The following is a 15,092-nucleotide window of genomic DNA, read 5'->3' as shown; positions in this document are numbered from 1 at the left end:
TACTTCATGTTTGACTGTGTTATTTGACATTTCCATACTTTTGACAAATTTTGGTGTGTTTGGTGACTTTTAACGAGGACACTTTGTGTGCCTGTCAGGGAACGTGCATCTCATTGCGTTCAATCCTGGACATATCTGATAGGAATATAAATTATGAACTGTAACTAGACCTAAAAAGTAGCCTGCAACACGGGCGGTTTAACGCGGAATTTTAAGTTAGATCAGTGTCAAACGTACAATGCAATACAAGAGTGCAACGCGCTAAGCCACCTCTTCTGCAGGCCGTTTTTCTAATTAATCTGCTTTATCACTCGTTACCAGGGCCCATTAAATCCGGTAAGAAAAAATTGAAAGGGCTCTGGGCTATTGAATTAAGCACTGTTATTTTAAAATAACGTTATCGTTATACACTCTAGCCTCAATGTGAGTTCTACTGTATTCTTGTAAATCATCAACGTTACACGTCTTTTTCGTCTTTACGTAGATAAATTATCAAAGTTTCGTTAAATGCAAGCAGTTTTCCAGTAAGATAACATTAAATTTCGTCAATATATTAAAAACTTTTTGTTAGACTATAATGTGTTTTAAATAACTTATTGTTGAAGTGTTTTGGCTTCAAGTTTCCTTAGGTTTTCAACCTACGACCAGGCCTTCTTCTAGATCGCGTGAGACTGCAGCGTGACGTCTGGAAGAGATGCGTTCGACAGTTTGTTTTGCAATCATATCAACCTCATCAAGGTTTATTTCGACGGATAATTGAATTGATGTCCATTTAGAATCACCCGAATCAAACACTGAAGCCAGCCCTGTTCGATCGAAGCTTGATAAAGTCACTTTCTTGTTCAAATTCATAATTAAAATTTGTCTTTTTCTTTATCGTGCGATTCCCCTTTACGTCATGTAGCTAGCAGACCACACTGATCATAAACTGCGGGCTCAGTCAAAGGCACCAGAGCCTCAAAGCTCCATGGACAACGATTGGTGACGTATTGTTAGAAAGGCAGTTAATCACTTCCTTTTATAGGCGAAACTGGTTATTCAAAATGTGGAATACAAACATGATCAAAGGCCAAATCGCACCAAAAACAACATGATTGCATTTGTTCATCATCGTAGATTAAACTGAAGTGTCTTTGGCCTCCAAATTGTCTCTCTTTTGGATCTGGACCAGGGGGGTATCCCGAAAAGACACGGACTGTTTTTTCGCGCGTTTCTCAGCTAGTGGTCCCTCGATTGCGTGAAAACTGCCGATACTTGGAGTTCTCGAGATCTGGGGCGTGCTCTGGTTTGACCAATCAGAATTTTCATCTCCCGATCGTGAATTCTGCAACGCAGACGTTGGAGACAATTCTGCCTTCGTTGCCCTGGCTGTTGGGTCGAAAAATACGTCATCGTTGCCAGGGCTCACCGGTGACTCGTCTCCAAAGCCCGGGTTACCAACACCCTTCATGGGGATGTACTCCTGTAAAGGAGTGCGAGATTGGTTATTTTCATAAACGTTGCCGTTTAGAAAACCGTTCCCAGGTCTTGTCTCATTGCCAGATGTGGCAGATATCTGTGAGATACGCTTCGATCTTGTGTCGTCCTCAGCTATTGTAGAACGCTTGGTGCGTGACCGTGAGTAGATGAGCGAGGAAAGCGTGCCCTTGTAATGCAACGCTCGAGTGTGGCAAAACCCGAAGCGACTTAACAGAGAGTAAAACTCACGTTTAAACGCTTTGGTGAAAAACGCGTACAAAAATGGATTGCACAGGCTGTTAAGTGGAAAGAAGAAAACGAGCAGAAACTTTGAATCTTCGACTCCTATTAGGGGCGTTCCAAAGGCTGCTAGGAGACCAAAGAAGGCGATTGGAGTCCAGCAGACAAAGTCAGTGAATACTAACAAAGCCATCCGTTTGGCAACTTTTGCGTCGTTTCGCTGTGGCGCTCCTTCGACGGGCCCGGGTCCCACAACAACTTGGAACATTTTTGCGTACAAGCCAGCGATTACCAGAAAAGTTCCAAAATTTAGTACCAAGACAACACCCACGTAGGCCAAGGCACCTTTTGTGTCGGAATTGAAGGGCAAACAAATGGCCACGCTCGAGTAGCTGTTCACGCCAAGAAGTGGAAGGGTGGCCATAAGAAAAGCAAATAACCATCCAGCGATCATGACTTTCACAGCTTTACGAAGGGAAAGTCGAGTATTCACCTCCATAGCGTACACGATGGCAAAAAATCTTTCGATTGTTATGACTGTTAGGGTGTAGACCGACAGCTCTGTGGAGAACACCGCGATAAAGCCCGCGATTTTACATCCAGCGCCGTACTGCCAAGCTCTGACGTGGTTATAATATTCGCCTGAAGTGTCCATCGATACGCATACTAGTATAAATATGTATAAACCAAGGCAGAAATCAGCAAAGGCTAAATTGCTCATCAGGAAACGGTGAACATTCAGTCGACGATCGCTTGACAGCATAACCACAACCACCACAAGATTCGCGACCAGTGCCACACTTCCTACCATCAACGATACCACAGTTAGCCATTTTGCACCCATAATATCCTCACAAGGGTGGTAAGCGTCTCTTTTTGGTAAACAAATAACGTCCTTAGGGGGTGGTTCTGTGACTACAGGAATGCTGCTGTTTGGTGTGTTTTCGTGGGTAATTGTACTTTGGAGGGGGACCGTTGCGGTCAAAAACCCATCCCCACCGGGGATATCTGGACCCCCGCCACTTGACCCAGAGGTAGTTACCCCTGGGGTAATTCCTGCAGAGCTTCCGTTTGTTGTTGGTGCCGGTGTCTCAAATCCCCCCGGCCAGGGATTATCTCGACGCTTTCTCTTTCCCCATCCCCATGGGTTGGAAGTTGTGGTCACTGCAGGCGTTGAAAAATTTCCGTGTTGGCTCGAATTGTGAGAAGCCGTAGTCGCAGTACTGGGGACTTCAGAAGTGACGGGAGCACTTGTAGACGGTTCACTATTTACCGTGTTGGGTGGCTCTTTCGTTGCACTTTTTATCGTCGAATGTGTAGAAGTTAAATCTCCTCCATTGTTACTTCGTCTGGCGACTTTTCGCGGGTATGTGTTCAAGTAGAAAGCGCAGCATAAAAACGAGTTGTATTGACTCACGTACACCTCGTGGATGCTACTCAAACCAGGAGGAATCGACCAAAAGTTTTCAACACCTTCAAGGTTTAGCTTCTCTAAATGATCAAGTCCTGCGGCTGGTAATGACGTGATCTTTGTCTCTTGTAAAAACCTAGCAAGACAAGCAGAAAAGCGGTGAGGACAACCACCTCTTTCGGAAGCAATGAGTCACACAACGATCTGTAATGGCGGAAAGCGTTGTGAGACGTCGACATGTAACGGTTGGCATGCGCGGGAAAATGCCTACAGGGCTACAGGTACAAAGTGCGGGATACTACGTAAGGCCGTTAAAAAGCGCGGGAGAGGTCGCGCAACACGATTAGTCAGATCAAGTTGCAATTAGTAAATAACTAACGAGTACTTGTCTGCAGGCTTAGCTGGGCCATATTTAGCCTCACATGCAGTCGTTTTTAGGGCGATCGTGTTTGGAGAGGAGTGAAACACAATCGCCTCTAAAAATGACTGCGTGGGATGCTAGGCCATAGTTGGCTAGGATTTGTTTTCTAGCCGGTTTGGAATGGCTGGTTTTGGACGTAGAATCTTGCTGCTAGCGAGCTTTGAACTACAAATGTATCCCAGTCTGGGAATTCAAGGGTACACTGATAGTCTTTTAACACTTACAGTTCTTGGAGGTTTGAATCTGTAAAAGCGTCGTCGTCAATTTTTTCCAATGAGGATTTTTGAAGGCTCCTAAAAGCATAAATTAACAGAATGATTTAAGTGTTGACAAAAAAGATAAATTTATTTGTTAGTAGTACTATTTTGTTGTCATTTATCCTATGCTTGCCTCTCTTACTGTAACAAACTCTACTTAGTTAGTCTAACAAAAAGTCATCTAAGAACTCAAAAAGCGGTAAATTGATTTTAAAAAGTCCGTTGAAGCAGGGAAAATGAACTGAAACAAAAACAATGAAATAGAAAAACGCTTAAGTATAACAAACAAACAAACAAGGTGGTCACAAAAAAAATCCGGCAAGGGCTGAGTACTTACAAACTCAAAAGATTTTTGTTTTTGTTAAACATATAAGCTGGTATTTCTGTAATATCTGTCCCATCTAATTCTCTGCAAGAAGAAATAAAAGAATTGAAACTACATGATTATTTTTAAACTAATGGACACATAATTGTAGAGTTAGGGACGGACCGTTATTTCCTTTTGGAGGGGGTTGGGCAATTTTTCACCTTCAGGTTGTTTTGTTGTTTAATATCTGAAAAAGATGCAAGAATTTTTTTAAAGATTTTTTCTTATCTTTTTTTTCCCCGCCTCACGACTACCCTTGCACGAATTTTTTCAGCCGTTTTGATATCTGTCGCCGGATTTTTTATATAATTGCACAAACCATCGCTCCTCCTTACTCAAAAAACTTTAATGATCAGTCCCTTAAAATCACGTAACCAGATGTTCTATGTGTTGTTACTTACAAAAGTTGCAGCTCCGGGAGATTGTTAAGTGATATTCGTGACAGTTCTTTGATGTAGTTGTTGTTTAGATACCTAAAAAAAAACCCGTATATTGGAGGATAATGCCCTTGGCTAAAGTGTCCTCAAACATATGTTCCGCCATTTGAAGCGTTTATCTTAGACCAATATGTGCAGAGGTCTCGCTATTAGGTACAAGAACACAAGCTGAAAGTTTACACGCTAGTAACGCGCGCTTCTCACGCTCGCCTGTAACGCGTCACGCACACTCGTCACGCGCTCTAGTAAGCCAGTCAGTTCTTACTATCCAAACAGAAAATAGTATTTCCCTGACCAAAAAGCCCTGAGGAAATGGTTGATTCGAGTTTGATTTACAATCGTTCGACCAATTCGACTTAAAGTTCTTACAATTCAAGAAATTTTTGTACTTACAGTTTCTTTAGGGGCGATTTGGCCTTGAAACTGGGAAATTTCGTCAATCTGTTGTGATTCAAATTTCTAGAAATATAAAAGAAAATCGTGAGAATGAACTATATAAAATTTCAAATAGACTAAAATATATTTAAGATTTTAGAAATAGAGACTCCAAGCAGCCCCTGCGTTCCTTAATGGACCGTCGATCAAGAAGCAAAATAAATGGGCAGGGTGTTTTGCGTGAGGTGACTTTTCCCACTTTTTTGTGCTTATTGTTCGACAATCTCTTGGTTGTAAATTCCTATCCTGGAAAGTACGAACTAAAATTTAATTTGTGAGCTATTGTAAGGCTACATTTCGACGAAATACTTACATTTCAAAAAGATCATCCAGGCCATCGAATGCGCCATCTTGAATGCTGACTATCTCGTTGTTGTCCAGAAGTCTGTGAATCAAAGACGAAAGGAAAAGATTATATTAATATATATAAAAAAAACCCATCAAAATGTACCGTTAGTGTTGTATCCAGTGTTAAAATTTCTGCTGTAAGAATGTCTTTGGTATTCAATTATAAAATGGATAAAGAAATAAAATAATATCCGTCAAACCTTAGAAATACCCTTTATTGTCAATTTTCAGTGGAGGTCTTTTGAGGATCAAACAGAAGAAAAAGAAGAGGATCTACTGTTGAAAATTCAACCAAGAAAGATCTGTTGGAGTTTTAAATGTTGTGTCCAATAATAAGTTTACGAAAAGCGATAAATGAGGGTCGCGATTGGCTTTTCAATCGTCAAGGACGCAAATCGTCGCAAATCGATGCAAAACGCAATCCTTGGGACCACCTCTGATGTTTTCTTGACGTTTCCCCCACCCCACCCTCGTGCTCACATATCTCTTTAGGATCATGTATTTGATGGTCCGTGGAAGTCTGCAAGGTAGAGTAATGTAAGAAGTATAAAATACATACATTATTGATAGATTCTTCAATTTGTTTAGTTCGCCTGCTGGAATGGTTGCTAAAGAGGACTGCACTATTTGCCTGCAATAGAATAAAAACGTGTTAAATTTTCCAAATTGAAACTGCGCTATATTGTTTATGGTCAAACAAAAGCAAGATTTTGTTATTGAAGGGGCTACGTTACGGGAATTTGGGAAAGAAAGGGGGGAGGGGGAAGAGGAGGGGGGCGAAAAAAAAAGGAGGAGGATGATAGAAAAAAAAAGGAAAAAGGGGGGGAGATGGGTGAATGAAAGCAAAAGAGGGGGGAAAGAGAATGAAAGTATGGATGGAGAGATATAGGATAGGTTACGGGAATCGTAGATATTTGGTCTTAACTGTTCTTTGAAATTAGTGGTGGGCAACTTAACCCGTGAAAATTATTATCTTCGAACATCTAAGGAAAGGTATAACCTTAATTTGCAGGTAGAAAACAAGCTACGGCTATAATTATCGATTTTTTTTTGAAGAAGCGCGGAAACAACTTGAAAAATGCAAACTGGACCATTCCGTATCCGAGCCACCCGAAGCCAAAGACGCTCGTTAACAGTTTCAGTGCTCCATTATAGCAATTGTTAATAAAACTGTTAGGTTTTCTATGACACAAATATAAATTTTGGCTGTTCAAAAATTTGGTAAAATACGTGACAAAGCCTTTAGGTCGTAGCATTTTTAACAAAGGCTTTTTAAGCTTTTTTAATTATTGCGATTGTTTCCTGAAAGAAGGTGTATGTGAGATCGACATCGTTTGAAAAGGGGTATTATAGGTCATTGCCCTGTATTGCATTGCGCATCCTTACTGCGCAGAATTTTACGCATGATAAGCGTGTGCGAGCGTGCGCACATAAACAAAATGGCGGCTTTTTTCTATGTAGCTTAGTCCGCGAGAGAAGTAAACTGTCGCTTTCTCGTAAACGAGTCTGGTGACCTATCAATTTTTTCTCATATTATGGGTAAAGCGATCGAATTCTTTAAATGAAAACAGATCAATTCCTATGTTTGAAAAAAAAATTATCGCTAAAAATATGTACTTTGGCAGTACTCGCAGAGGAATTATAAAGGAATTATATGAAATATACAAGCTCTTCCTGCTCCTAAACGAATCTGGTGACCCCCCTTTTTTATTTCAAAATTTAAACCAGTAGGCGAAGTTTGGTTAAAAATCTGTGTTCGGTTCTATTTCAGGGTAATGACCTTAAAAATATTTTTCCTGGGGAACGTATTATTTTTTTTTTTTTTTTTTGTTTTTTTTTTTTTTTTCTTTGTTTTGTTTTTAAACTCAATTTAAACTTTTACGCAAAAACCAACGACTTATATAAGTTCGTTAAATCGAGGTTCCACTGTATCTTCATCACAGGGAGAATGAGTGGGAGCAACGTGCCTAGCCTGGGGCAAGCTTCGTGTGTGCTCGCAACAAAACAACACGCAACCTTGTGTACACGACAGTGACAAGAAATTGTCCCCGCTTTGGGTCGATCTTGTGTGTACCAAATTCGAATCTTAATCTCTTTTAAAATTGCAAGAAAGCTGGACATTATAAGGTTGAAGCACTGGTAAAACTAAAACGGAATAACTAAAACTTGAGGTTTTATTTCCTTGTGAACCACGGGGACCGTCTGAGAATCAGGGTAAGGAAATGTGAAGCTTTCAAATGTTACAGAAATGTTGCCGCAACTGAACTTGTACGGCATCCTGGAGAGTGGCATGTTTCTGATTGCTTTACAGGTTGCAAGCTCACAGTAGACTATTCTTTTCTCTTAGATGAGAGCGAAGCAAACATAGAGAATTCTCAATCGAGCCACGAGAACTGCTTTGAACGCAGCGAGGGAGTACCACGCGGTGCCCGCGCGTGTTTACGCAGTTTTCGAGATGAGTTTCCCTTTCGAAAAAGATCGTTGGCATCATTGGATACCAAGCTTTTCGGAATGGACGATGCCATCTTTCTCTTGTCATAGTCCTGGACTGGGTCAAAACAGATGAAATCAGGCCCAGATAAGGCGATTATTAGTAAAATTCATGCTTTGATTAGAATAGGGTCAGCTATTGTAGATGTAGTATTTGAGAAAGGCACCTTAGATATTTTTTCGGGGTTTAATGGACTTAAGTAGTGGTGTAATGAGTGGGGAGAGAAGAGAAGAATGTTAGCATACCAAAGGTTCTGGGTTCAAACCTGCGTAGTGATGTGTAGTTTTTTTTTCGTTTAAAACGAAAGTTAGCATTACATTTTATAAGTGAAAAAAAAGCGTCGTTTTAAACGGCATCGACCGTTTGGAAACGTGCTTCGCCACTTTTTTTGCCCAGCAACCACTGTTCATTGTACAGGAAGTGCTATCTTTTTTCATTGAAAATAACTACAAACAATGCGGTTTCCTGTCAATAACAGAGCTGCATATTTGTGTTTTCTACCAAGTGTAGAGCTTACGTTTTTCAGCCAGGTCGTTCTCAAAAGCACTGCGGTGGGTCACAGCAGAAATCCATGTTCTTTTGTTTCGAAAACGTTCTTACAGCTGGTAGAAACTGGTGACCAGTGTGATTATTTAAATGTTTAATAAAGAGCAGAAAGTTTTGGTTATCAACAAGTAATTTCTCTTCCCAGTATCTGTGTAATGTCCAAGAGATAGATGAGGAGAAAAAAGAAAACCATTGACTAGGATGATAAAAACTTGATGTAATTTGTAATGTCGTATTTTCACAACGTTTCAGAATATTTTGAATTCTGAACTGCTCAGACGATAAAGTTCGTCCTGGGTGGTTCAAGGACTACCAGCAAAGTACCAGCTAATCTTTAGAAATAATTACTGTGAGCTCACTTGACAACGCAGCCAAAACAAAAGAGTCCTTGATAAACTAAAAGTTCTTTGTTGTGAATAACCGGTTGAGCACACTTTGTAGGGAAAAACAACGAAATTCATTCAAACCTTATCCCTTTGAAACGAATATCAATAAAATTTGTTTTTCATACAGTATGATTTTATTTGCCTGCTACTTGAAAAAGCTAAGCTGGTGGTAAACTTAGACTCCAAGCTTTCTTTCAGTTTTGTAAAGCCTTTCAAAATCATTTGTTTTTGAACCTTATACTTCAAAGTATTAGTTTATCTATCTGCTGTTATTAGATGCCCTAATTGAACTCGTGTACGCATATCGTTTATTTTCTCAAATTGCACTCAAAATCGTGAGATTAGGAATATAAAATTCGAAATACGATCTCATTTCGGAGGCGTATATATAAACACTAGGCTATTCTTTGTGGAAACAGAGAAAAACATACATCAATAAACCCAGCAAACATCGCAAACGATTTTCTTCTATTTCAAATGGTTTCCCTAAATATCTAGTTCAGTTCGGCAGTCTTGTTTCGCATTTTTACTGTTCAAATTAAGTAAAATTCTAGATTCATAATTAATTTTGAACAAGGAACTGAAATGAGAGCTCTCGGGCAGGTGGAAACTGGTTATTATAGCCAAGCGAAGCAAGCAGAAGGAGTTTTTCCGCGTCAGGTTTTTCGGCGGCGCGGAAAACAAAAGGGAAATAAACAAGCCGACTTTGGAAGCTTTTAGAATATAAAAAGCCGCCCCGAAATTTTCAGCCAGTCTTTTAAGCCCATATGAACACTGCCAGTCTGGTTAACCTAATTATTGCATTGATGTTGACTTTAAATATGACAATAATTACATACCCACTCTTATAATTCTGCATTTAATGTTTGCAAAGGTGTCTGGAAAAATTTGTTTTTAGGCAAGAAATTTTCTTTTCTTACTAGGTTACGCCAACTATAAAATTAAAAAAAAATAATAATAATAATAAAATAAAATATTCGAAACAGCTAAAGTGGGAAACGATTTCCTTTTTTTCCTACGAGAGGTATATTTTTTTTCGAAACGTACTGAGCAGAGCCGAAACGAGAAACTCTGCGAGCGCTCCGTAATTGTTTTTGCAGTTTATGGGGGAGGCGGGAACGCGCCAAATCCTACGAGTCGATTATAACCTGATAACTTGACAGTCAAATGTGCGAGAATTGTAAGATATCTGACTTTGGTACAACAAGTTGAGACCGATTCTTTTCCCAATAAGGATTAAGAAAGTGCATCTCAATTGTGGAATTGAGATTGTGCAATGAAGTGTGAAGTCCATTTAAAGTTCAGTGTACCTTGACCGATATCATTTGCGTGATAATGGAATTATTTTCTCGCGACAAAAACAATGTTACAAAAGGACAGAGCGATTCTACCGGAAGTCGTTTTAATATGTAGTTAAAAGACCGGGGTAACATGTGCAAGCTTCCTTTCACCAGCTTTTCTGTAGGCGCTATTTTCAATCACAATATATATTTTTAAAACCCAATTTCCTTCGCTTGCACGCGATTGCGAAATGCCACGAGGCAAGGAGCTTACTGCAAAAATACACATATCGCTTACATCGCTGGGATAAATGACATTCACATGTAGACTCTACTTGGGATGGCGTGATCAGTTGCTTTGAAGGCAGGGAGGAAATGAGATGAGCTATTTCAAAGCGATGATTGGTTATATATAAAAAGCGAGAAACAGTATTAAAAGCAATAGTAACTTACAGCTTTCTTGTATTGGTCGGAAAACCGCCCAGAGCTGGAAAAGAGGACATCTTAGAGCAGTGCACGTTGGTCGTGTTGCAGTCACATTTATCGGGGCATCTTTCTCCTTCTCCAAGCGTAGCAAGCATCAAAACGGCCCAAAACACAGCGAACATGTTGCACAGGAGTTAGGGACAGGAACTAGTTGAAAACTGCTCGATTTATAGGCTGCAAATTAATATAAAGTATGACAGAGTTAGCATCCGCCGTTACTGCATCCTGTGTTTGGGAAATTTGATCGGGGCTAGTCACGAGAAACTGGCGATCGAATCGAATGTCAATTACTGTTTTATGTCAGGCGGTAATCACCTGTAGACCACATGTGGTTTGCCTCCTCCCTCGGCCTCGGGCTTATTTTGAGTTGATTTTGGAAACCACATATAATTCCTACTCCTTTGTACCTATAAAACGATTCGACTAATTACACCGCACTATTTCATTATTAAAATGCCTGTGTGACTGAGATCGGTGAGGCAATTGACCCTTCAACTGCGTTTTTTGATATTCGCCCCCAATACAACGAGTTTGAACGAGTTGATACATACCAATACTCTTACATTGACGAGGACTTGATATTAAAAATTGCGCTGAAATTTGTAGCCTCGACCGTTTTGTATTTTATAAAGCGAGACATGTTTTATAAATTTAGGAACTGGCTTTGCACACTTGATTTGCTTTCAGTCACAACAGCTTGCATTGTCTGAAAACATGTCAGTGTTCCGATCAGACTGATGTTTGACACATAAATAATATTGGCTCCGTGCCATAAAACTGTGGGATAGCCACTACGTGACAAAAAGTGAGTTTCCTGATGATTTTTTTTTCTCCACGTACACCGTGTCACCAGCAAGCTCGCTCAATCTCATGTTCTCAATCACTCACTAGGCAATTTCCGTCCACTTCTAAATAGTTGCCACGACCTACTGCTAGGACGTTTGTTTCTGTATTCGGATGTTATTTGGGTTATCAATCGAAATTCTATGGTATCTATGCGGACATCCATTTAACATTCAAAAATAATAACAAAAGCTCGATCCATTTTGCTGTGGCTGTACGATGCTTTTAAAATAAAGCCTTCTACAAACCGTAAGACAATGACAGTGCGCGTGTTAACCACGCGTTTCCCGCTGTACTGCAACTGAATTCAGTCTTTCCTTTGATTTGCTATTTAGCTTCAGGGGAAAAATAAATGTTTTTTTTGCTCCTTCCAGTATATTTCCTTTGCAGTAATGAGTTCGGATGATTTGTTGGTACACACCATTTATTGAAAAGATAAAGCTGATTTGTTGATAATTCTTTGGAATTAAAGAATTGAAACACCTACGTGCTTGCACCATGGTGACATGGACGGATCCACCAAAAACATTGTGGAGGATTACTGGTTGACCTATTGAGTGACTGTGGTATTCTGATCCAAGGCAGAGAAACGAGTAAGCACTGGTGCCGGCAGTCATGTAATCTTTGTAAAAACCTCCCCTGGCTGGCCTCACACTTTCAGTTCGTTCGATTTCGTCATATATCGCAAATAACTTAGGTGATACTTGATAAAAAAAAACTTGAATACATTTTTGAAGGAATTCTTTAACTCAATACGCTTACCTTTTAAGAATTAAAACGGGAAGTAGCTTCAGTTGAACTACAGCTAGGGGACTTCAGTGTGCTATTATCCGTGTCAGTTTAGCCGTTTCCCTGCAGAAAATGATAAGTTTAGGGTTGCACACTCACTCACTCATCCTCTTCGCCCCTCTTAACGAGTATAAGGCTACAAGGCTACAGTTTAGGGTTGCACATGCGTTTTATTTTGTATAGAGGCTATTTCATCACTGTTTGTTTATAAATGTTCAAGCGCGAACACTTGAAGTAACAATAAAAACTGAATGGTTTACACTCCCACGTTCTAAAGGAGCCTATTAATGTCAACTTGATTTGCGTTCAAACAGTTCAAAAATTCAGTTCTTTAAATTCTGATTGCGAAACTGTATGGTTAATTATCTTGTGGAAAAACTGTAAATAAATTGAGGGAAATTGAAGCCGTTCAAAAACTTTGCCGGAAATATAATCGATGTCATTTCAGCGCCAGAGAATTTGAATACAAATGCTGTTTTTCTAGTCTTTCTACAAATGCGCTCTCAGCAAATAACGACTAAAATAATTTATGAGATACAAATTGAATTGTGTAACAGCAGTTCAGATATTGGGGAAGACAAAATTAGTTGCGGGAATTTAAACTATTCGGTACTTTTATCACCTTTTTCGATTTATGACGCTAGTGTAAAAACGTCGGTTTTTCTATGACTGAGATTTCAATTTGCGCGGAAGATCATTTGTTTAGCCTTTATTTGCTAAGCATCGGAAGCATGCTTTGTTGAATATCATTTTCTAGTTACGAAAGTCAAGAAAAGGAATTTATTGATTTGTCTCTGGAGTGCATCGAAAGGCCATGCAGCCGGCAGGGTCTAAATAGAGACACAATATTTTAATGTTAGCTGGTCTAAACCATAGCGCTTTTCAAAGATTTTGGGGTTTGAGATGTCCGGTTGCCATAAGCGTTTTATATACAATTATTTCGAAATGACTCAAATATCTTGCTGAAACTCTGTTCTAGATTTCGATTTCCAATTCAGGCAGATGAACCAATGAAGTCTAATTAACTTTTCCTGTGTCCATAAATTAAAGGTTAAATCCGGGATCTGAAAGTTTCGCTGCACGGTTAAAGCTTGGCATGTATTACAAAGAGGAATAAGAACAAATACGCGATTGGTGTTAGAAAAGTCCCGTTTTGATATCGGAGACAAAAAACGATCTGGTGAAGATTCGTTGACACCCCAGACAAAGTATTTTTAATTTCCGCTGCTTTCTCCAATTCTGCGCGTCCGACAGTTCAACGTCCATTTTCATTCACTTTGTTTTCGTGGCTTTTCGCGCTTCATTGTTAAAAAGAACAAAGTCAACAAACGGTGACTTTTTCTGTTCAGGCTATGTCACAAAAATGTGCGTTCTTTTTAAGCCAACAATACATTAAAATTTGAGTAACTGGATAACGTCAGTTTCGTTTTCACCAATCTAACCAGTCGCTGGCCATGGTTTCACAGTACATTATGGTTTACAACATGCGCAGGCCCTGCTCGACCTCATTGTCGGAAGGAGATTGGAAACAAGCGCACCGGTCGAGCCGGTTCAGCTAAGTTTTCAGCAACATCGCTTTCTCCTCTTGCCTCGCATTTCCAACTCCCAAGATTATACCCGCCTTAGGTTTCCAGGCTTGAGTCATTTACGTTTTCTCATGTGGCTAAGAAAATCTACCGTCTGATTGTGCATGTCATTATTGTTGACAAACATGTATCTAACTAATATGCCTGCAGCTTATTATTTCTCAAACAAATACCCGAGAGGCCTGGCCTATTTCCGTCTCCACCTTGGAGACCCGGCGTTTATTCGGTACTCGGCGTTTAATCGAGTAAATACGATATTACTCCGGAAAATGATCAATAAGTCAAGAATTATAGAAGGTTAGTTCAAATTTCCACCAGAGGACTTATGAAATATCTCAAACGATTTTACTCAAAATTCATATTCGACCCCTTTCCAAAAAAATAAAAAAATGGTCAGAAATCAGTGACTTCTTATAATTTCCGTCCAAGTCCGTGAGTTCAACAATTAACTTCTCATTACAATATTACAACATTCTCGTTGCAATCTATCGTGGGATGGAGATAAGAATAAAGGAAATAATCATTTATGGGATACGCTATATGCTGTGACATTGTTTGATGTCCCACAAGAACTGCAGAAGAAACATTAAATATAACTGTGTGAAAAATAGCTAGGATCGATGGCTTGCGCTAAAAGTTCTAAAATGCTCAAATGAAAGTGTAGCTAAAATTCAAATAAAATGCCACCCAAATCGCATCCATACTGTTTTCTTTTTTATGTTTCGAAAATCAGCCAAAGATTAGGTTATAAGGTAAGTTTACAGATGGCTTTGGCCGAGTTGAAGTAAACTGTTGTTGAGATACAAGTCTTAATTGGGTATGATATAAACGATAAATAGAATAATATTTCTAGCCCGCAAAGGCGAGAACTGAAAAGCTGAAGACTGAGTTTTTTGGATTTTAAAAACTCAATACATGTACACGTACCTCATCAAGTCAATGGGACGTCTGCAACCTTCTTTAACGTTTTTTTCTTGGCTGCGATTGCAAGAAAACGAAGTGGCTATTGCAAAATATGTAAAAGGTCTTGCTACCTCCCTGTTTTTTAAACTAATATGATATATTTACACTAAAGCTGTAAGTTAACTGGCGGGCATTCACTTGAAATGTCATTTTATTATTAGAATAATGCAATCGACACCTTTAAAATGTCAACTCTGTTTTAATAGAACAATGACTCAAAATCGGAAGCGCATTGTAGTTTCACAATCACGGGCAAAAAAGAGAAACAAGATTCTAGGTAAAAATAAACCCAGCAGAATGATAAATCAGTATTCTTGGATCACAGAAAGAATTTGTTTTGTATATAAC

General features: G+C 39.4%; 1 protein-coding gene across 3 annotated transcripts; it reads right to left on the bottom strand.

Moving 5' to 3' along the window:
• Nucleotides 1-270: 270 nt before the first annotated feature.
• Nucleotides 271-11,362, bottom strand: LOC144629997 (putative glycoprotein hormone G-protein coupled receptor). Of its 3 annotated transcripts, none has more exons than XM_078488257.1 (9): nt 11,115-11,362; nt 10,531-10,737; nt 5,934-6,005; nt 5,340-5,411; nt 4,985-5,050; nt 4,556-4,627; nt 4,125-4,223; nt 3,755-3,823; nt 271-3,245 (listed from the first exon to the last, which is right to left on the bottom strand). In XM_078488257.1, exons 2-9 carry the CDS (start codon nt 10,683-10,685, stop codon nt 1,118-1,120), a joined length of 2,733 nt encoding a protein of 910 aa, XP_078344383.1. In that variant the 5' UTR covers nt 10,686-10,737; nt 11,115-11,362; the 3' UTR covers nt 271-1,117. The 3 variants fall into 3 exon arrangements, with proteins under 3 accessions (XP_078344383.1, XP_078344384.1, XP_078344386.1); XM_078488258.1 differs by lacking the exon at nt 11,115-11,362 and adding an exon at nt 10,879-10,951; XM_078488260.1 differs by lacking the exon at nt 11,115-11,362 and having other exon boundaries at nt 4,125-4,196; nt 10,531-10,832.
• Between the last annotated feature and the right edge of the window lie 3,730 nt (nt 11,363-15,092).

The sequence above is a fragment of the Oculina patagonica genome, chromosome 11, assembly GCF_052425735.1.
Source record: "Oculina patagonica isolate OP01 chromosome 11, crgOcupat, whole genome shotgun sequence".
NCBI classification, from domain to species: domain Eukaryota; kingdom Metazoa; phylum Cnidaria; class Anthozoa; order Scleractinia; family Oculinidae; genus Oculina; species Oculina patagonica.
Note: the sequence above shows the minus strand (reverse complement) of the source record. Positions and strands in the feature narration are given on the sequence as shown.